This window comes from Chelonia mydas, chromosome 6, assembly GCF_015237465.2.
Source record: "Chelonia mydas isolate rCheMyd1 chromosome 6, rCheMyd1.pri.v2, whole genome shotgun sequence".
NCBI classification, from domain to species: domain Eukaryota; kingdom Metazoa; phylum Chordata; order Testudines; family Cheloniidae; genus Chelonia; species Chelonia mydas.
The window spans coordinates 20,215,681-20,233,711 of NC_051246.2; the positions used below are offsets into that span (position 1 = coordinate 20,215,681).

An 18,031-nucleotide genomic window follows, 5' to 3' on the forward strand; every position below is an offset into this window, starting at 1 on the left:
TCGGTCTCAGGAGTCTCTGACAAACCGTCAGCCACAGTCTCCTGCCGGCTCTTGGATGCGGAGGTGACTGTCCAAAGGACTGCCCAGATTGGGCCAGCCACTACAGAGGGTCCCATGGAACAGGTTTCAGGGGTGACGGAACCACCTGTACCTGCCTCTTCCTCCTCATTGCCAGATGAGGCCATCATTGGGCTCCTTCCCGCGGTGACACAAGACGATGCTAGAACTCATCAAGAGCTATTGAAGAGGGTTATCTCTAACCTGGAGCTAGAGGAGCCCTCAGACTCCCTCTTTGATGTCCTCAGCTTGGCAGCCCTGGCTAGGGTAGCTCTTCCAGTGCACAAAGGGGTAGCCAAAATCACAAAATTGTTGTGGCAAATCCCCTCCTCACTAACCGCCATTTCTCAGCAGCAAAACACAAATACTATGTGCCCGCTAAGGGGTATGTATACCTTCAGACACATCCCACCCCAAGCTCATTAGTGGTGTCGGCAGTTAATGAGTGGGAGATGCAGGGTCAACCAGATGCAACCCCTGAAAATGAGGAAGTAAAGAGGCTAGACTTATTTGGGAGGAAAATTTATATGTCCACAAGCCTCCAATTGCAGGCGGCCAACCATCAGGCCTTGCTGGGCTGATATGATTTTAATATTTGGCAATCCATGGCCAAATTCTCAGACTCACTGCCAGAGGATCCTAGGAAAGAGTTCCAGGCGATCCTGGATGAGGGCAAAGCTGTGGCGAGAGCAGCACTGCAAGCAGCCTTGGACACTGCTGATTCTGTGGCTCGGACCATGGCCACCGTCATATCAATGAGGAGGGCGGCGGGTTACAGTCCTTGGGTCTGTCCAGGGAGGTCCAATAATCGATCCAGAACCTCCAGTTTGACCGTCAAGCCCTGATTGCGGAGCAGACAGACAATACATTTCATGGTCCCAAGGACTCCCAGGCTACACTGTGGACCCTGGGCCTCTATACCCCAGGCCCGTCGAGGAAGCGGTGTAAGCCGCAACAGCCCCAGTGGTTTGGCAGCCAGCCCAGGTTGGAGCCCTTCCATAAGAAGGGCAAGGGCTACAAGTATCAGCAGAGCCAGCAGCTCTCTACCTTGGCGCAATTCAGCTCCACCCACACCCTTTAGGCCTATAAGGCACTATTAGGCCTATAAGCTGTACCCCTATTGTGAGCTCAAATGTAAACAGTATGTGAAAGTTCATAAGATGTTACAATAACCACGAAAAATAGGCCAAGCTCTTTACGATGTCAAATCTTGCCAGAGGTGCAAGAAACCCAGATAGAGAAAACAGATTAATTTAAACCAAAAAGGCCATGTTTCTATAATCCAAGGATTGTTGAAATTATGCTTGTGAAAAACAGATGATGTGGAGCCGGAAACTGGTGTGACGGATATTAGGCCTAATTGGTGGACAAAATGATAAGGGAGATGAACTATGATGCCTGCTTTTCCCATTTTTGGGTTCCTTAAAAAGAGACTTTGGGAAAAAAAATATTGAGATCACTTCAGACAAGCTCTCCCTCTCATCTCCCATCCCACCTTGCATCTCTCCGCTCATCCCCCAAACTGCCAGCACTGCAACTCACCTTGGCTCATCTAAAGGACTTTCTTCCTGAGAGGAAGGCTGGCTGGCCTTAAACTTGTTCGAGGAACTTTGTTTTCACCTGTGAGTACTGAAGGGCATCACATTACCATGACATCCAATCCACAGCCCAGCTGTGGGGTATCAAACTGCCAGCACTGCAGAAGCACATAAGATGCTGCATTGTTTTCCTTGTATTATTTTCTGCCCCCCTTTCCTTTCCTTCTGTTCTCTCTCTTACTCTTTTGCTTTTCATGAAATCCTGAAGTCAGCTGTGCTGTATTCATCCAAACCTGCCTTGTCCAAGAAGAAAAGATTCACTCAGTTAACTTCCCTGACCACATCGTAAACCAGGGTCCAAGCAGCAAGTGTCATGGTCGACTTGCCAGCCAAAAAGCATCCACACATAAATAACTGGCAATACAGTGTTCCAAAAACATCAACAAAACCATCATTCACCCATCTTTTCTATCCTGTCACTCTTCACCTTGTGTCTGTCTGTTTGTTAAAAAGCAGGATAGGTAAAGTATACATCAGGACCGATAATAAAATTACTCCTTTCCTTTTCACCAAAGAAAAGTTGTTCTGAAAATAAGAGACTGATATTTTGCCTCCAAAAAAGAAAGACTTTGAAGATTTTGACTCAGTTTGGTTTGCATAATCACTCAGTGACATTTTCAATATAAATGAGTGTTTTGATTTCTTGTTCTTTCTTGTGGTTAATTAATAAACTTTTAATTGGAATGAATGTTTTTGGCTGTTTGCCAAATAACTGAGTAAAACCAAGGCCTCTGTTTAAAATAACCCCAATCCTACCTATCGCTGTTTAATGTTGGGCAGAGAAAGAGTTTATAAACACCTTTAACTCTTTGGGCTTTTTGACATCAATATCCAGACATGTGGGCTGGTGGGAGAGACAGAGACAGTAGAAGATAAGAATGGCCATACTGGGTCAGAGCAAGGGTGTCAGGCGGTGCCTCTGAAAAGCAGGCCTACTGGTTGGAGTGTAGGCTGCAGCTAGGTGTAGGGTTGGGTTTGGGCCCAAGGTGGCACTGGAAATGAAATCCAGGGACAGGCCGGAATCAAAACTGAGATCAAAGCCCGTAGACAAACCAGACTCAGAACTGCATCCACAGTCCAGGGGTAGGCAAGAGGTTGAGGGCGGGTGGTCAGAGTCCAGGGACAAGCAAAGTCAATATTGAAGCCAGTGTCCACATAAAGGCTGAAGGTCGAAGCCAGGTAGTCAGAGTCTGAGGGTCTGGGGAGGATTGGGAGGCGGAGGCAAGGCTGGAGCAGGTTGGTGACAAGGCTGGAGCGATGCTAGAGTAGGGCAAGGACAACACTGGGACAGGGTTCGGGCAAGGCTGTGGGTCTCCAGAATCTGATGCACTGAGAGGCAGCAGGAGGGCTCCTGGCCAGGTAGTGCTGTTGCACAGACTGATCTGCAGTTCCAGTGGGCTTGTGGAAATACCTGAACCTGGGGGTCATCTGAGCCTGGGGGTCATCCCAGGCTCAGGGATAGGTCGTTGTTGCATGGCTGAGGACTGATCAGTGCAGGCACTGTGGGAAGGGCAGTTGAGCGAGCAGCCCTGGTTTGGCTGAGAGTTTGGCTCACAAATGGTCTATCTAGCCCAGCATCTTGACTTTCAACAGTAGCCAAATGCAGGTGCTTCAGAGGGTTGTGTTTTGCAGAACTAGTGCTGGGGGCGTGGAGAAACAGGATCTCCCCTGCTCTGAGCCTGACCCAGCTGCCTGGGGAGGGGACACCCCTACAGCCTCCCTGTAGCGATGGGCCTGCTCTGATCGGGCCGTACCATCCTGGGGCTGATCTGTGCTTGGTTGAGAGCTGAATGGGCAGGACTTAAGGGACCTAGTTCCCATCCTGAATTCTGGTTGGTCAGTAGAAAGGGCTGGGGAGGGCTGCATGGGGAGGAACCTTAAAGCAAATCTTATTCCTCATTGGTCAGTGGAGGAGTTTTGGGGATTGACATATCTGGGCCATTCTCAATACTGATTGGTTATCTCTCAAGGGGAATCCATGGGGCTTACGCAGGAAGATCCACCCAACACTGGTTACTCATTGGCTAAGGGGTAGAACTTGAGACAGGGCCTAGGGCAGAATTTCTGGCCCATTCTCAATGCTGATTGGTCAGGGAGAGGGGCTGATGGGCAGGGCTGCCTGTCAGAACAGCTGTGATGAGCCCTGTTCACACTGTGATCCTCCTTCCCTGCGTTTCTCTCTCCTGCAGGTTGTGGGCCTGTGATCTGACAGACGCTTGCTGTGGGGATCTCGCCGCTTTTCTCAGAACCAACCAGAGCCTGACAGAGCTGGAGCTGAGTGATAATCAACTGGGAGATGCCGGCGTGAAGCTGCTGTGTGAGGGACTGAAACAAAACTGCAAATTACAGAGTCTGGAGTAAGTAGCATTTGGCTTCCTCTGTGTATTTACAGATGTCCTCTATGTAAAGAGCTTGACAGGGTGCATGGCTGGTGTCTGCTCCCTGCAGCTACATGGAGAAGATGAGAGTTCAGTGTCTCCAGCACATGTGTCAGTGGCTCACAGGGCAGGCTGGGTGCATGTTTTGTGAGCCACTGACACACATGCTGGAGAGACGTGCTGGAAAATGAAAACAAAGTAAAACTGAGCCCACATCAAACAATTAGACCCTCAACCCCCTGGTGTTTGGGATATATACAACTTTTAATAAAATGCATGTATTAAAAGGGGTCACTGTTACCCTTCAGCTAACAGCCTATTTTATAGATAATTCTAATAATTTTTGACACCTTGAATTTTCATATTTTTAACTAATACAAACAAAAGAGACACCAGGAGTCTGAGGATTCTAACGGGTATCAGAGTAGCAGCCGTGTTAGTCTGTGTTCGCAAAAAGAAAAGGAGGACTTGTGGCACCTTAGAGACTAACCAATTTATTTGAGCATAAGCTTTCGTGAGCTACAGCTCACTTCATCGGATGCATAAAAGTGGAAAATGCAGTGAGGATGTTTTTATACACACAGACCACGGAAAAATGGCTGTTTATCACTTCAAAAGGTTTTCTCCCCCCCACCCCACTCTCCTGCTGGTAATAGCTTATCTAAAGTGATCACTCTCCTTACAATGTGTATGATAATCAAGGTGGACCATTTCCAGCACAAATCCAGGGTTTAACAAGAACATCTGAGGAACGGCGGGGGGGGGGGGGGGGGGGGGGGGGGGGGGGGGGGGGGGGGAAGAGAGGGGGGTGCGGAAGGGAGTAGGAAAAAACAAGGGGAAATAGGTTACCTTGCATAACGACTTAGCCACTCCCAGTCTCTATTCAAGCCTAAGTTAATTGTATCCAATTTGCAAATTAATTCCAATTCAGCAGTCTCCCGCTGGACTCTGGTTTTGAAGTTTTTCTGTTGTAATATCGCAACTTTCATGTCTGTAATCGCGTGACCAGAGAGATTGAAGTGTTCTCCGACTGGTTTTTTAATGTTATAATTCTTAACGCCTGATTTGTGTCCATTTATTCTTTTACGTAGAGACTGTCCAGTTTGACCAATGTACATGGCAGAGGGGCATTGCTTGCACATGATGGCATATATCACATTGGTAGATGTGCAGGTGAACGAGCCTCTGATAGTGTGGCTGATGTTATTAGGCCCTGTGATGGTGTCCCCTGAATAGATATGTGGGCACAGTTGGCAACGGGCTTTGTTGCAAGGATAGGTTCCTGGGTTAGTGGTTCTGTTGTGTGGTATGTATTTGCTGGTGAGTATTTGCTTCAGGTTGGGGGGCTGTCTGTAGGCAAGGACTGGCCTGTCTCCCAAGATTTGTGAGAGTGATGGGTCATCCTTCAGGATAGGTTGTAGATCCTTGATAATGCGTTGGAGAGGTTTTAGTTGGGGGCTGAAGGTGACGGCTACTGGCGTTCTGTTATTTTCTTTGTTGGGCCTGTCCTGGCCCACCTTGATTATCATACACATTGTAGGGAGAGTGATCACTTTAGATAAGCTATTACCAGCAGGAGAGTGGGGTGGGGGGAGAAAACCTTTTGAAGTGATAAACACCCATTTTTCCATGGTCTGTGTGTATAAAAACATCCTCACTGCATTTTCCACTTTTATGCATCCGATGAAGTGAGCTGTAGCTCACGAAAGCTTATGCTCAAATAAATTGGTTAGTCTCTAAGGTGCCACAAGTACTCTTTTTCTTTTTGAGGATTCTAAACCTCCCCATCTGAGCAGAAATACTCAATTTTGGTTTATGCTTCAGCCCCAACCATGGTGGCTTCTCCCATTGATGTTCCCAGGGCTGGGGCTGAACACACTCCCAACTGAGAGCCAGCACCAGTTTGAAGAAACACCCTTTGAAGTGCAGCCTGCTGGGGATGGGGTTGTGTGTTCTAAACAGGGCAGGTGAGAGCATGTGCCAATGTTGGACTCATTATAAAAATCTAAACCCTTTGGGGAAAGCTGTGGCTCTTCCTTTTTCGATACATTTCTGCTCTTTTTCTTCTGCTTTCAAGATAGATGCCCCATCCCAGGCCTCTGAGATTCTGGGAAACTCTGAGGACGTGAGGCCAGGCTTTCAAAATTGCCCAGCACCTCCCATTGTGATACTTCCCACCAGATTTTCAAAGGATCTGCACATTGGATGCTGAGCCCTCTGGAAAATCTGACCCCAAAGCATCAGCAGAGTGAGCCGCGAAATCAGCCTCCTGTTGCACCAGCTGCTGTCCCTCACTGGAGGTTTGGGATTAATGACACTAACACCTAATGCAGGTTCCCCTTTTCTCTCCCAAGAACATCAAATACAGTTCCTGGAGGGCTGAGCTTGCTTCTGTCACCATCTACCCCACGATGCCTCTATCAAGGTCTCAGAGCTCTACCATATGTTTGTAGGTGGATAGGACTCATCTCAGCATTGTTTGTTTTATCCTTTTATTCCAACCATCAGTTTTGTTTAGTTTCTTCTTTCTCTTCCTTCTTGATGATCAGGAGATCCCACTCTCCAGTACACAGCCTGCAGCAGACAGGAGCTATCAGCTGCTATTAATGATCTCACCACTACCCACCCACCGGTAGTGAAAAAAACCATCTCTCAGTGATTTCCCATCTCAGAGTATTTACCACTACATCCATTTTCCTTCCCTCCCCCTGGCTGTTGGAGTCACTACTCAGCTGTAGATCCCCCTGCTCAGTGCACCTGCAGCATCCTGTTCCCTCCTGAGCAGTGAGACCTGTAGATACATAGCAGTAACTGAGTTTGTTACTTGATCATGTACATTTTATGCTCCAATACTTAAACTAGAAGAAATTTGCTTTGGCACCTAATGGCATGTGCAGACTGTTGTCTAGAGCTGATCAAGAATTTACCACTGGAACGATTCCCTGAAGGAAAATGCAGCTTCATATTTTGGTTTTGCTTAAATATTTTGATTTTTCCCTCAGAAAAATCAAAATGAAATATTTTTTGTTTTGGATTGGTTCAACCCAAATTGGATTTTTTTTTTTGTTGAACTGACAAAACATTTCATTAAACTGTATGTCCCTATTAGCACATTGCCTTATGGGAGTTGTACCTCAGGTCCTCCTCCTCCTCCTATGAGTCAGACTCCCTGGAGGGCTACATCTCCCATAGTGCAATGTGGGCTCACCTCTGACCAACACGTGTGATGCATCGGGGGTGGATGGAGGCTGCAACATGGGAGATCTAGTCCATGCAGGAACCCTGGGAACAGTGGAGAAAGGATGTGTTAGGTTCCCGTACTACAGTCCCAGGAGGTAACACACAACAATAGGAAAATACAGTTTAATGCAAAATATATCATTTGGGTTGAGAGGGCTGAAACAAAAAGTTTCTTCATTTCTAAATTGAGGTTTTTTTTAAATTTCTGTTCCATAAAAATTGACACCTCATCTTTTTGTCACGCTTTGAGATGAAAACAAATGCTGAAATATAAGAATTTCTTTGCTGGATGGAAAATCTGACTTTTGCTCAGCTCTGCTGTTGAATGAGTTTGATCACTTAGTTCTTTACTTTCAAAACACTTTGGATCTGACTCTTAAATGAGGACTCAGTTCCTGTGAGTGCAGTATTCACTTTCAAAAAACATAGAAACCAGCATGAAAGGCCTTTTCTTCTTTTACTTCAGGCTGTGACTAAAGTGACTTTTATTTTAAATGGTCACTGAAAAGTCCACTTTGAGCCCTGACAAACTTAACAGAACAACTTTTAGCTACATTATTTTTCTTTTAACTTTCCTTCAGGTTTTCTTTTAAACATGTCCTTGGGTTTTAAAACTTGTTTTTATTATAATAATATGTAGCCCCTCCTCCCTTTTCTCTCACAGGAACTTGCTATCAGCGATATTTGGGGTATTTTCTTTCCAGTCCTTGCACGGGTCAGGTTCTGGGTTCTTTTTCTTTTTTGGCTCCTGGTGTCTCCACTCAAAGAGACTCTGCACTGTGCCCAATGCACAGGGCAGCTGTCCTTTGATAAATCCATGCTAATACCTCAAACTGGAAAGAAGTGTAAAGCCCAGTATACAGGGGAGAATAGAGTAAATAAAATAAACTTCAGCAAATGAGTGACACACCAAAAATAACTCTATAACAGAAATGTGAACCGTACTGGTCACAGGAAAATAGGATCAGGTGCAGGAAGGGATTAAGATTATCTAATAATTAAGAAACATTATTAACGCAATTTCCTGCATCCTAATGCTCACAAACTCCTCTAACCCCAGCTCCCACCCTGGCATCTTCCCAAGGTGGATGGTGCTGTTGAGGTTGCGTGTCCTGAGATGGAGTGTTGCAGCGCTATGGTGGTGGCTGACTAAAACAAAAGTCACCTTTTAATTCATGCCTTGATAGGGCAGGCTCCTCTCCTGACTCCATCCAGGTTCATTAGAATCCCTTGGGATCTTGGCTAGCTCTTGGTATCCTGTGCTGGGTAAGAACTTCTCTTTCTGGATTCTGGTCACTTCAGTGCTGAAGACGCCATATCCCTGAAGCCACAGTCTAAGAGTAATACAAACTCCTTTTGCAGGGAGCAGGAATTTAGCAGGGGCTCCCTGATCTGTGCTGTCTCTCTCCCAGCTTCCAACTTTAAGCCCTCCCTCTTTGTCAGGCTGCCCTTTTCCCTGCTAACTTGCTGATGGGGATGTACAGCCCTGGCTTGTCATTGGACTGGTAGATGGCTTGTCCAGATCATCCCATGCAAAAGCCTCTCAAACTAGGCCCAGCAATGGCTCCTTGTTTCTTCTGTTCTTAGTCCTGACTCCAAGGATGCCGAGCAGAACATCCAGTGGGCGGGGAGAGAGGCTCAGACCCCTGCAAAGGAGTAGGGCTGCCAGAGATCCCAGCACATGCATGGAAGGGGAGAATTCAGGGCTTACAGGCCCGCTGCCCATAAACCCTCAATATTGTTCCGCTACCACTCATGTTCTCCAACCCTTCCCACTTCTCCACTCCCACTTCCCCTAATCCCTACCCCTCCTTCTTACCTGAGCCCACCAAAGCCTCTTCCCTCCCCTACCACCCGTTCCCATGTGTCTCCCTCCCCATAATACCCCCATCCTTTGCTGCAAACCCAACCCTCCCTTCTCATATTACTACCTGCTCTTGCACCCTTAATCACCCTTCCCACGCCATGAGCAGTCACGTGTCATTTGTTTTCTTTTCAACCATAGTGTCAGCGCCTTCTGAATATTCTGCTCTGCTCAGGTGACATTTCTCCAAAATAACCAATAAAACCTCAACAGAGGCAGATTTTTCCCAAATGTTGAAAGTTCATTCTGAGATTTCTGCCTAGGGTGGGTTTCAAACTTCAGCCTTACAGGCTAAGAGAAGTGTTAAGCGCCACATTAATCTCAATGAAATGTTCTCCCCATGGAGATGGACACAGCCTGAAAGGATGGCTCTGAGATGTGTGAATTGCTCCATTCGTATCAGTGGATGTCCCTTCCTCCCTCCCCAGTGCTGGACAATTTCTGAAATGGGTCAAGCTCAGTACTGGCTTTACAATGGTGCCAGGCACACACTGGGAAGGGGCCCATTATGGACCCATCTAACCCATCCACATGGCCGGGTCTGGCCCCTCACCCTGGGGCAGTCCTTGCTGAGTGAGGGGCTCCCAGCCAGCAGGTCCCGCTCACATGCCCAGCAGCCAGGCTCCACAACGTGGGCTGGGCAGGGCTGCTGGCCACGGGGCCAGTGGGTGCAGCCGGGCAGGACAGGCTTTTGTGTGTCATGTCCCAGGGGTTGCCCTGCTCCCCACTGTGGCTCTGGCTCTGAACTCTGCTGACCAGCACTTGTGGGGCCCTGCCTGCCTCCCCAGGGACAAGCCACCTGGGACCAGTGCAGAGGCTGGACCGGTCTCAGCCAGTATTTGTGGGGGAGACACGGGGGGCTTGGTTGGACCCCACCAGGGAAGTGGGTCCTGACGGAGCCTGGCCTGGTCAGGCCCCGCTCCCGCTCTGGCCTGGCTGATCACACCACTCCCAAGGGGCCAGAGCGTTTCCTGGGATAGGCCCCGCCCGTGCTGCCATCTCAGCCTGGTGGACATGCTCATCTCCTGTGGGGCTGGTGAGTGTGGCCAGAGCGGGGCAGAGTATGGGGGAGTGGGTCTCTGAGGGATTGGGGGGGTTGGTGGGCAGTGGGGTTGGGGGAGGTTTGTTTGTTTTGGGGAGCTGGGCATAGGGGGGTCTTGGGGAGTGCTGCGCAGTGGGGGAGGTCTCTGCGTGTTGGGCAGTACTGGGCAGTGGTGGGGTCTGTGTGGGACTCTCTGCAATTGTGGTGGGGGGAAGTGGGGGGGGTCTGTGGCCAGGATGGTGGTTTGCAGGGAACTGTGCAGTTGTGGTGGGGGAGTGTCTGAGCGGGGGGGCGCTGGGCATAGGGATCTGTGGGGGAGTCTCAGCAGGGGGGCGCTGAGCATAAGCGTTTGTGTGTGTGGGGGGGGTGTCTCTGGGCAGTGCAGGGCCAGGCGGGCCAGCGTATGTGGCTGCCGGTTTGTAAACAGTGCCCTCATGCTGGGCTGGGTGGAGTGGGGCCACCACGCTGTGCCCCATTGCCCCCAGGGGGGCCCACAAATATGTTTCGTGCCAGGCCCAGAAAAGGTTAATTTGGCCCTCATCAAGTGTACCCGTGCCCAGCTTCTCACGCCAGTCTCAGATGTGCATTCTTGGTCTTTGCTCTGAGCATGCTTGTTCTATGCTGCCCACCCAGAGGGGCAGGGCTTCCCCTGATCCTGGCACACACACGGAGGGAGCGGGACTCAGACACCCTTAGAAATGGCACCCCTCCAAACCCTGGCTAACATGAGGGGGATAGGAATGGGGGTCAGACACCCCAGATCCTGGCACATGAAAAGAAGGGAAGAATGTGGGGCTGACAAACACCCTTCCCCCTATTCTCTCTGAGCATCCTGCCACTTACCCCATGTGTCCTCCCCCCTCACTTGAGTCCTCCAGCCCCCTCATCTCTCTTACCACACATCCCCATTTATCCCCCTCCCCTCACTGCAGCCCCAATTCCCTCTCACCTTATTCCCCCATTCTCCACCCCTAAAAATGTTCTTTCCTGCCAGCAAGCATTCATGTAACTTTTTTTTTTTTTTTTACAAAAAATACTTTGATTACATTTCCCCAAAATAATGCTCCCCAGACTCAGGTTTTAGCAATCTGCTCTCCTACCTTTTCCAAATTTCTCCCCTAGTAGGGGTTCAAACAGACTTGGGATCAAGATCAAAGGACTACTGACTAGGCCCTTGAACTATCCAGCTGCTATAGAATATGAAAGGCTAACAATCCTGTTACTCCTCTGTCCACACATGATCCATTTAATCCATTTGGAAGGGGAGACTTCTGATACTTTAATGTAGAGAAGCAAAATCTGTTTAAAAGAAAGTTTTAATTTGATTTTCTCCATAGGGCGGGTGGGTGCCAGACTCTCTGTTGGAGGAATCCTCAAGCACTGGACACCCTGGTGCAATGATCTGAGCTCTGGTTTAATCGCTCTCTGCGGGTATGTCCACACTGTAATTAAAAACTCGCGGCTGGCTGGTGTCAGCTGACTTGGGCTTGTGAGGGCTGTTTAATTGCAGTGTAGATTTCCAGGCTCTGGCTGGAGGCTGGGCTCTAGGACTTTCGAGGTCGGAGGATCCCAACCAAAGCCCAGACGTCTACACTGCAATTAAACAGCCTCCCCGGAGCCCAAATTAGCTGGCACAGGCCAACCTGCAGTGTAGACATACCCTGTGAGCACAAAAAGGCTGCTGAAATCTGCCACCTTTAAGAAAAGCTGTTATTTCCCTTGAGATTGTATCTCGGGACTAACTGGTCAAACATCTAAAAGTTTGGAACATGTATAGAATCCCAGGCACTCATGGGGCTCACCAACTTTCGAGGCAATCTGAGTAACCCTGTAGATTTTAGAACAGTTAGAAGAGTTGAATTTTAAACAGAAACCTGGTCTAAACCTTAACTATAGCATCACCCTGCTATAAGAGACCAGAAAGACAAAGGATGAGGGAAGGAAATATAATTATTCCCATTTTTCAGAAGGAAAATTGAGACCCATATAGATAGAGTGACTTGCCCAAAGTCACATGGGGGAGTCTGTGGAAGAGCCAGGGCGTTAACTGCAAGAGCCGCCTTTCTCCTGCAGAGACCTGTGCTCATTCGCTTGTGTTTTTTGGACTCAGAAATGTACTTTTTGGATTGGACATGGCCTCTCTTTTATATGGTTATGGTTTTTAAACAACAAAAACTTAACAATCAGCATTTAAAAATTAGGGCCAGTACTACTGATGGATTATTTGACCACGATACACATTGTGATTTGTTGAAGTGTGTCAGAAAAATTCAAAAAGCTCTGTCTGCTGACCAGACCCAAACAAACATCTGAAATCTATGCAGTGGCAAAACAAAATCCAGGTGGGGTTGCCTGGAGGTGGAGGGTGAAGGGTGGCCATCTCCCAAATTTTTTTGAAATGTCAGGTGCTATTTCCAGTATATTTGAAGGTCTTCAGACATTTCAAAGGCAAAATTCTACGCAATTAGAATAATAAGAGCATTCCTGTTGTTCAGCTGGAGTTCTGCACTAGAATAACTTTCTAATGTCTCAAATTACTTATTGTTACTATGGAAGTGCATTAAAACCACAAGACCCTAAATCGATATGATTATTTGCCAACAGATGCACACACAACTAGATTCTAAAACTCAGCCTCAACTTGAGTCGATGGGAGAATGTATGGAGGGGCATGAGCAGTGCTAGGATTGAGTTGGCATTCAGATTTATAGTTAAATCAGGACTGAAAACTTATTTTACACTTAACATTTTGTTAGAAAGAAAAATCCGGTTATTCTTGCCTCTGAGCTCAGGAATGATGAACTCTCTTTCTCCTCACCTTCTCAGGTGTGTTCTCTCTCTCTCTCTCTTTTTCTCTTTCTCTTTCTCTCAGCTGTAAATCTTGTGGGGTTCTTCTCTTCTGTTTCAACTTGGATGCCCTCTTCTCTTCACCCCTCCCAAAATTAGGGTTCAGACCCTCAGCTTCCCACATACACCTTTGGGTTTTTTCTCCCCCTCTTCGACCCAGTCTTAGAATCTCTCCCCCTCCCTCCATTGCAGGCTCCTCTTTTCCTGCCTTCAAAATACCTTGGGGGCTCTACAAAACCTTACAGACTCTAGGGGCTCCCCAAGGCATGGGGACTTCTCTCCCTTGTACAAATTCAGGGGCTTTTTTCTCTCCCAAATGTAAAGATTTCCCTCCTGTGACACTCTACACCCTGGGGAAGCACCCTGTAACCCCCATATACATCATGTGTATATAATTGTGATATTACATATAAAGCAGGCCATGTAAGGAATCTTTGGAAAGGTTATGATTTCCTGAAACCCATTGTTCCATTTAAATTTGTATATCATTAATGCATATGAAGTTATGAAAATTGTGTTGTATGGTTGTCACTAAAATATGGTTTGGGAAACACCCAAATACTAGCTCCCCAAAGACAATAACCATTAACAGACCTTATCCAAGAAGGGAGTTAGAATTCAATGACTCACTTGCACAAAGCCACACCAGGGGAATTGCTCAACTTTGCCTGGGGACTCAGCAGTGTCCACCAGACATGTCTGGACTTACGTTTTCCAAGCATATGGACTAAGGGTATAAAACAGAACACCGTGGCCCCATGCTTCGCCTTTTCTCCTCCCCCCACCTACGGTGCAAGCAGCAAAGACGCTCTATAGACTCCAACAGAGGAGACTGACCCAGGTTTCAAGGGTGAAACCCATGTATTATGAACTGTAACATCTGGTGGGGTGAGAAAACTGCTTGCTCTAAATACTGCCTAGTGTCTTAAGGTTTAAGATACAGATTGTGCTATTAACTCTGACTTTTTGCCTATCACTTATAGTCACTTAAAATCTATCGTTTGTAATCAATAAACTTAGTTTAATGTTTATCCTTACCAGTGAGCTTGACTGAAGTGCTTGGTAAATCTGCTCAGGTTACGAAGGCTGGTAGATGTCCACTTTCCATTGATGAAGTGGTGAACCAATTAATTAACTTGCATTTCTCAAGAAAGGGTTTTGAGCAGTGCAAGACGGTATATACTAGGGATGTAAAAGGTTAACAGGTAAGAACGCCCCGACCAGACCCTAGCCCTGACCCCGGCCAGACCCCAGCCCTGGACGCACTGGCCACACCCCGGCCCCGGCCACGTTGGCTCCTGACCAGACCTCAGCCCCAGCGCCAGTCGCATTAGACCCCTGCCACACTCCAGCCATGCCACGTCAGGTGGACCTCGGCCCCAGCCCCCGCTATGGCTGGCCGGCCAGAGCGACTCCTGCCCCTCTCCATTTAAATGGTTAACCATTTAAATGCTATAATTTTTATCATTTAAATGGTTAACATTTTAATCAGTATTTACATCCCTAGTATATTCCTATATACGAGTCTGGGAGCTGGGGGGATTTGGCTGGTGCCTTTCTCTGTGTGATTGATGAGTGGCTCTGGGAGCATTCATGCAATCTAGCTGGGTGGGGGGCTCCCCCTGCGGTTGTACTGAGTGGTAACAGCACCTGGAGGGGGTTGCTGATTGCCACCAGTAAGGCATTGTGAGAGACAACACAGAATAGTCATTAAAGGGGACACAGTGGTCCCACAATCACAGGTTGCACCCTCGGGGTCCGGTCACACCTCTCCATTGGGCAGAGTAACAATATTTTAAGGCAAATGAGGTGATGAACGAGGCCATGCAGGTGACAATTCTGGTGGAACGGCTGTCTCAACATATGTGCAAGATTTAGCAGCTGTTAGGGCTGAGGAGGGCTCATGTTTGGGTGTGCAGGGGGCTCACTGTGAGGCCTTGGAGGACAAACACAGCCATACTTGTGGGTGGTCCTTGAAGTACACATGGTCATAACCAGCCTGCTGCCATGGTTACCTATTCAGCTGGCTAGCAGCTCCATCAGCTCTGCAGGGAGGGTTACATAAACCAGCAGACTTCTGCTTTAATAATCCCATCAGAGACTCTGGAACAGGCCCTGCCAACAGAGTCACACAGTTGCCCCCTTTTCAGGGGCTCTTCCCTCCCCACACCCTGGGAAACCCCCTGCCAGGGGGATCTTCTCCTCTTTGTCTCCCCCGCTTCGGTCCCTGGTCTCAGAGGAAGGTGGGTCTGATGCTACCAGTGCTGGGCCTGCCGGCTGCCTCCCCTCCCCAGGCCTGACTGTAAGAGTTGGGAGCTGGTGGCCCTGGGGCAGAGACTGGGATAGGAGATGGCTGCATCCTGCAGAGAAATAGCTGAGCCAGCTCCCAGCTCCTGCTCTGAGCCTGGCCCAGCTGCCTGGGGAGGGGGCTCCCCCTACAGCCTCCCTGTAGCAATGGGCTTGCCCCGATGGGGTCGCACCATCCCAGGGCTCATCAGTGCCAAGTCCAGCCTGATTGGTCAGGACCTGAGTGGGCAGGACTTAAAGGGCAACTTTTTACCCTTTCTGAATTGTGGTTGGTCAGTGGAAAGGGCGAGGGGGCGGTGCTTAGTGATTTAGTCTTACCACAAACCTTATTCCTCATTGGTCAGTGGCAGAGGTTTGAGGTGTCTAGGCCATTCTCCTTTTTGATTGGTGAAGGGCAAAGGGCAAGAGGTGGAGTTTAGACAGGAAGTCCCACCCACTGCTTGTTTCTCACTGGACAAGGGATGGGACTTGAGTCACAATCTGTAGCAGGACTTCTGACTCATTCTGGATGCTGATTGGTCAGGCAGAGGGGCCGGTGGGTGGAGCCACCTGTCAGAACAGCTTTGACGAGCCCGATTCACACCATGATCCCCCTTCTCTGCCTTTCTCTCTCCTACAGCTTGCGGTTATGTGGTGCTACAGTCGCTATCTGTGGGAATCTTGCCGCTTTTCTCAAAACCAGCCAGAGCCTGACAAAGCTGGAGCTGACTGATAATAATTTGGGAGATTCCGGAGTGCGGCTGCTGTGTGAGGGGCTGACACACCCAAACTGCAAATTAGAGACTCTGGCGTAAGTAACATTTGGCCTCCTTTATGCATTTATGGGTGTCCTTGTTGTAAAGTGTTCTACAGGGTGCGTAGCTGGTGTCTGCTCTCTGCAGTTACATGGAGAATCTGAAAATCTAGTGTCTCTCCAGCACTTGCAGGAAGGACTCACAATATGTGCCCAGCCGGCCAGGTTTGAAAATGTAAATATAAATGTAAAAATTCCCTTTGAAGTGCAGCCTGCTGGGAATGGGGTTGTGTGTTTACAGTTACAAACTGGGCAGGTGAGAGCAGATGCCAGTGCTGGTCGCATTCTAAAAAGACCCCAGAACGCTCTGGGGAAATCTCTGGCTCTTCCTTTTCCTATTTCAGTGCATTTCTGCGTGTTTCTTCTTCTCTCAAGGCAGAAGGCCCACCCATGCCTGTGTGAACCTGGGAAACTCTAGGGACTTGAGGTCAGATTTTCAGAGCTCGACACTCAGCAGCCCCCACTATAACACTTCTGCCCAAATTTTCAAACACCTGTATCCTGGAAGCTGAGTTCTCTTGAAAATCTGCCCCCAAAGCACCAGCAGAATGAACAGCAAAATCAGCCTCCTTTTGCAGCAGTTGTTCATCACTGGGGTTAATGCCACTAACTTCTAATGTCCACACTCCCCATTCTCTCCCAAGAACATCAGATTCGCTGCCTGGAGGACTGAGGTGCTTCTGCTACCACCTATCCCCACCACAAACAAGGCTTCAAAGCTCCACCTGGCAGCATGTAGATGGTCATCTCGGGGCTAGTTGTTTTCTTCTTTTATTCCCACCAACAGTGATGTTTGGCCTCTTCCTTCTCTCTTGGTGATGAGCAGGTGCCACTCTCCATTACGCACCCTCCAGAGGAGAGAAGTCACCAGCTGCTATCAAAGACCCCTGGGCCAATAATTTCAATGACCAGGCAAGTTGATGGTTATGAGGAGCAGGGGATGTACTGCCCAAGGGTTAATTTTAGATTGGATTTGTCAGACAAAGTTGTGTATGGAATGGGGGGAGGGGGAACTTGATGTACTTTCAGAAAGGTCTGTATCCCATAGCAAGACTGTGGGTGGGGAGAAGAGAATGAGAGGAAGGAAAGAGGGATGGAGAAATGAGAGTATAGTGTGAGGGACGAGCAAGAGCTCACACCCAGATCAGAGACCAGAATGGGGCATTGACAGCTGGGCAGCTTTGCCCAGCCAGGAGCGAGAAGACAGAACTTCTTACAGATGTGACATAGATCTAGTGTATTGTTTGTAACCCAAAGATGTTTAGCTTGGTGAGCTGGGAATTTGCATAGTTCTAGGCCAAGCCAAGCGATAAAAGATAAGATGAATTTGGGGCAGCTGAGTTAACACCACATTCCTGAGCTGTCAGAGCATTTGGGATCAGTGCAGCTCCCTTCACTGGGCTTGTGAGATCTACTATCCCAACTCCTACCCGATCCTGCTTCCTTACACCATAGAGGAAAGTCAAGAGGGTCTTGTGCGCACCTGAGTTACAGAATAAATTACAGAAGGAAAAGGATCCCCTGAGGACCGGGTCTGCAACAGCCAATCTCTGTGGCATTTTTTTGGCATTTTTGAGGGGGTCCAGATTTTGGGGTCTTATCCTGGGACAATGGGACCAGCACAGTGAATCTCTCCATAGAACTGGTTTGGAGAATAACAGGACATGTAGGAACCAGCTGCTTATTCTTCTGCTGCTGGAAGTTTCCCATCTTGGGTTATTCTTACAGAAGCACTTGTGACTCCTGTGAACTGTGCATTTGGGGCCTGTCTCCTTGTGCACTATCCAGGGAATAGGTCTCAACCCTTTGCACATTATCCTGTCCAAGGGGGAAGAATAAAACAAAACTGGTCTTATTGCTTTGTCATTCTCTTCCCCCAAGGAAGGAGGCACCCATGGCTTGGAC

At 48.4% G+C, this 18,031-nt stretch overlaps 1 protein-coding gene across 1 annotated transcript in view; it reads left to right on the forward strand.

Annotated features, from left to right (window-relative positions):
• Positions 1 to 18,031, forward strand: part of LOC102943820 (NACHT, LRR and PYD domains-containing protein 3) — a 194,752-nt gene that overhangs the window by 105,144 nt on the left and 71,577 nt on the right. Inside the window, exons 8-9 of the mRNA XM_043549318.1 lie at positions 3,845 to 4,012; positions 15,953 to 16,123. Of these exons, the coding sequence (XP_043405253.1) occupies positions 3,845 to 4,012; positions 15,953 to 16,123 (339 nt within the window). The remainder of the gene's footprint in view (positions 1 to 3,844; positions 4,013 to 15,952; positions 16,124 to 18,031) is intronic.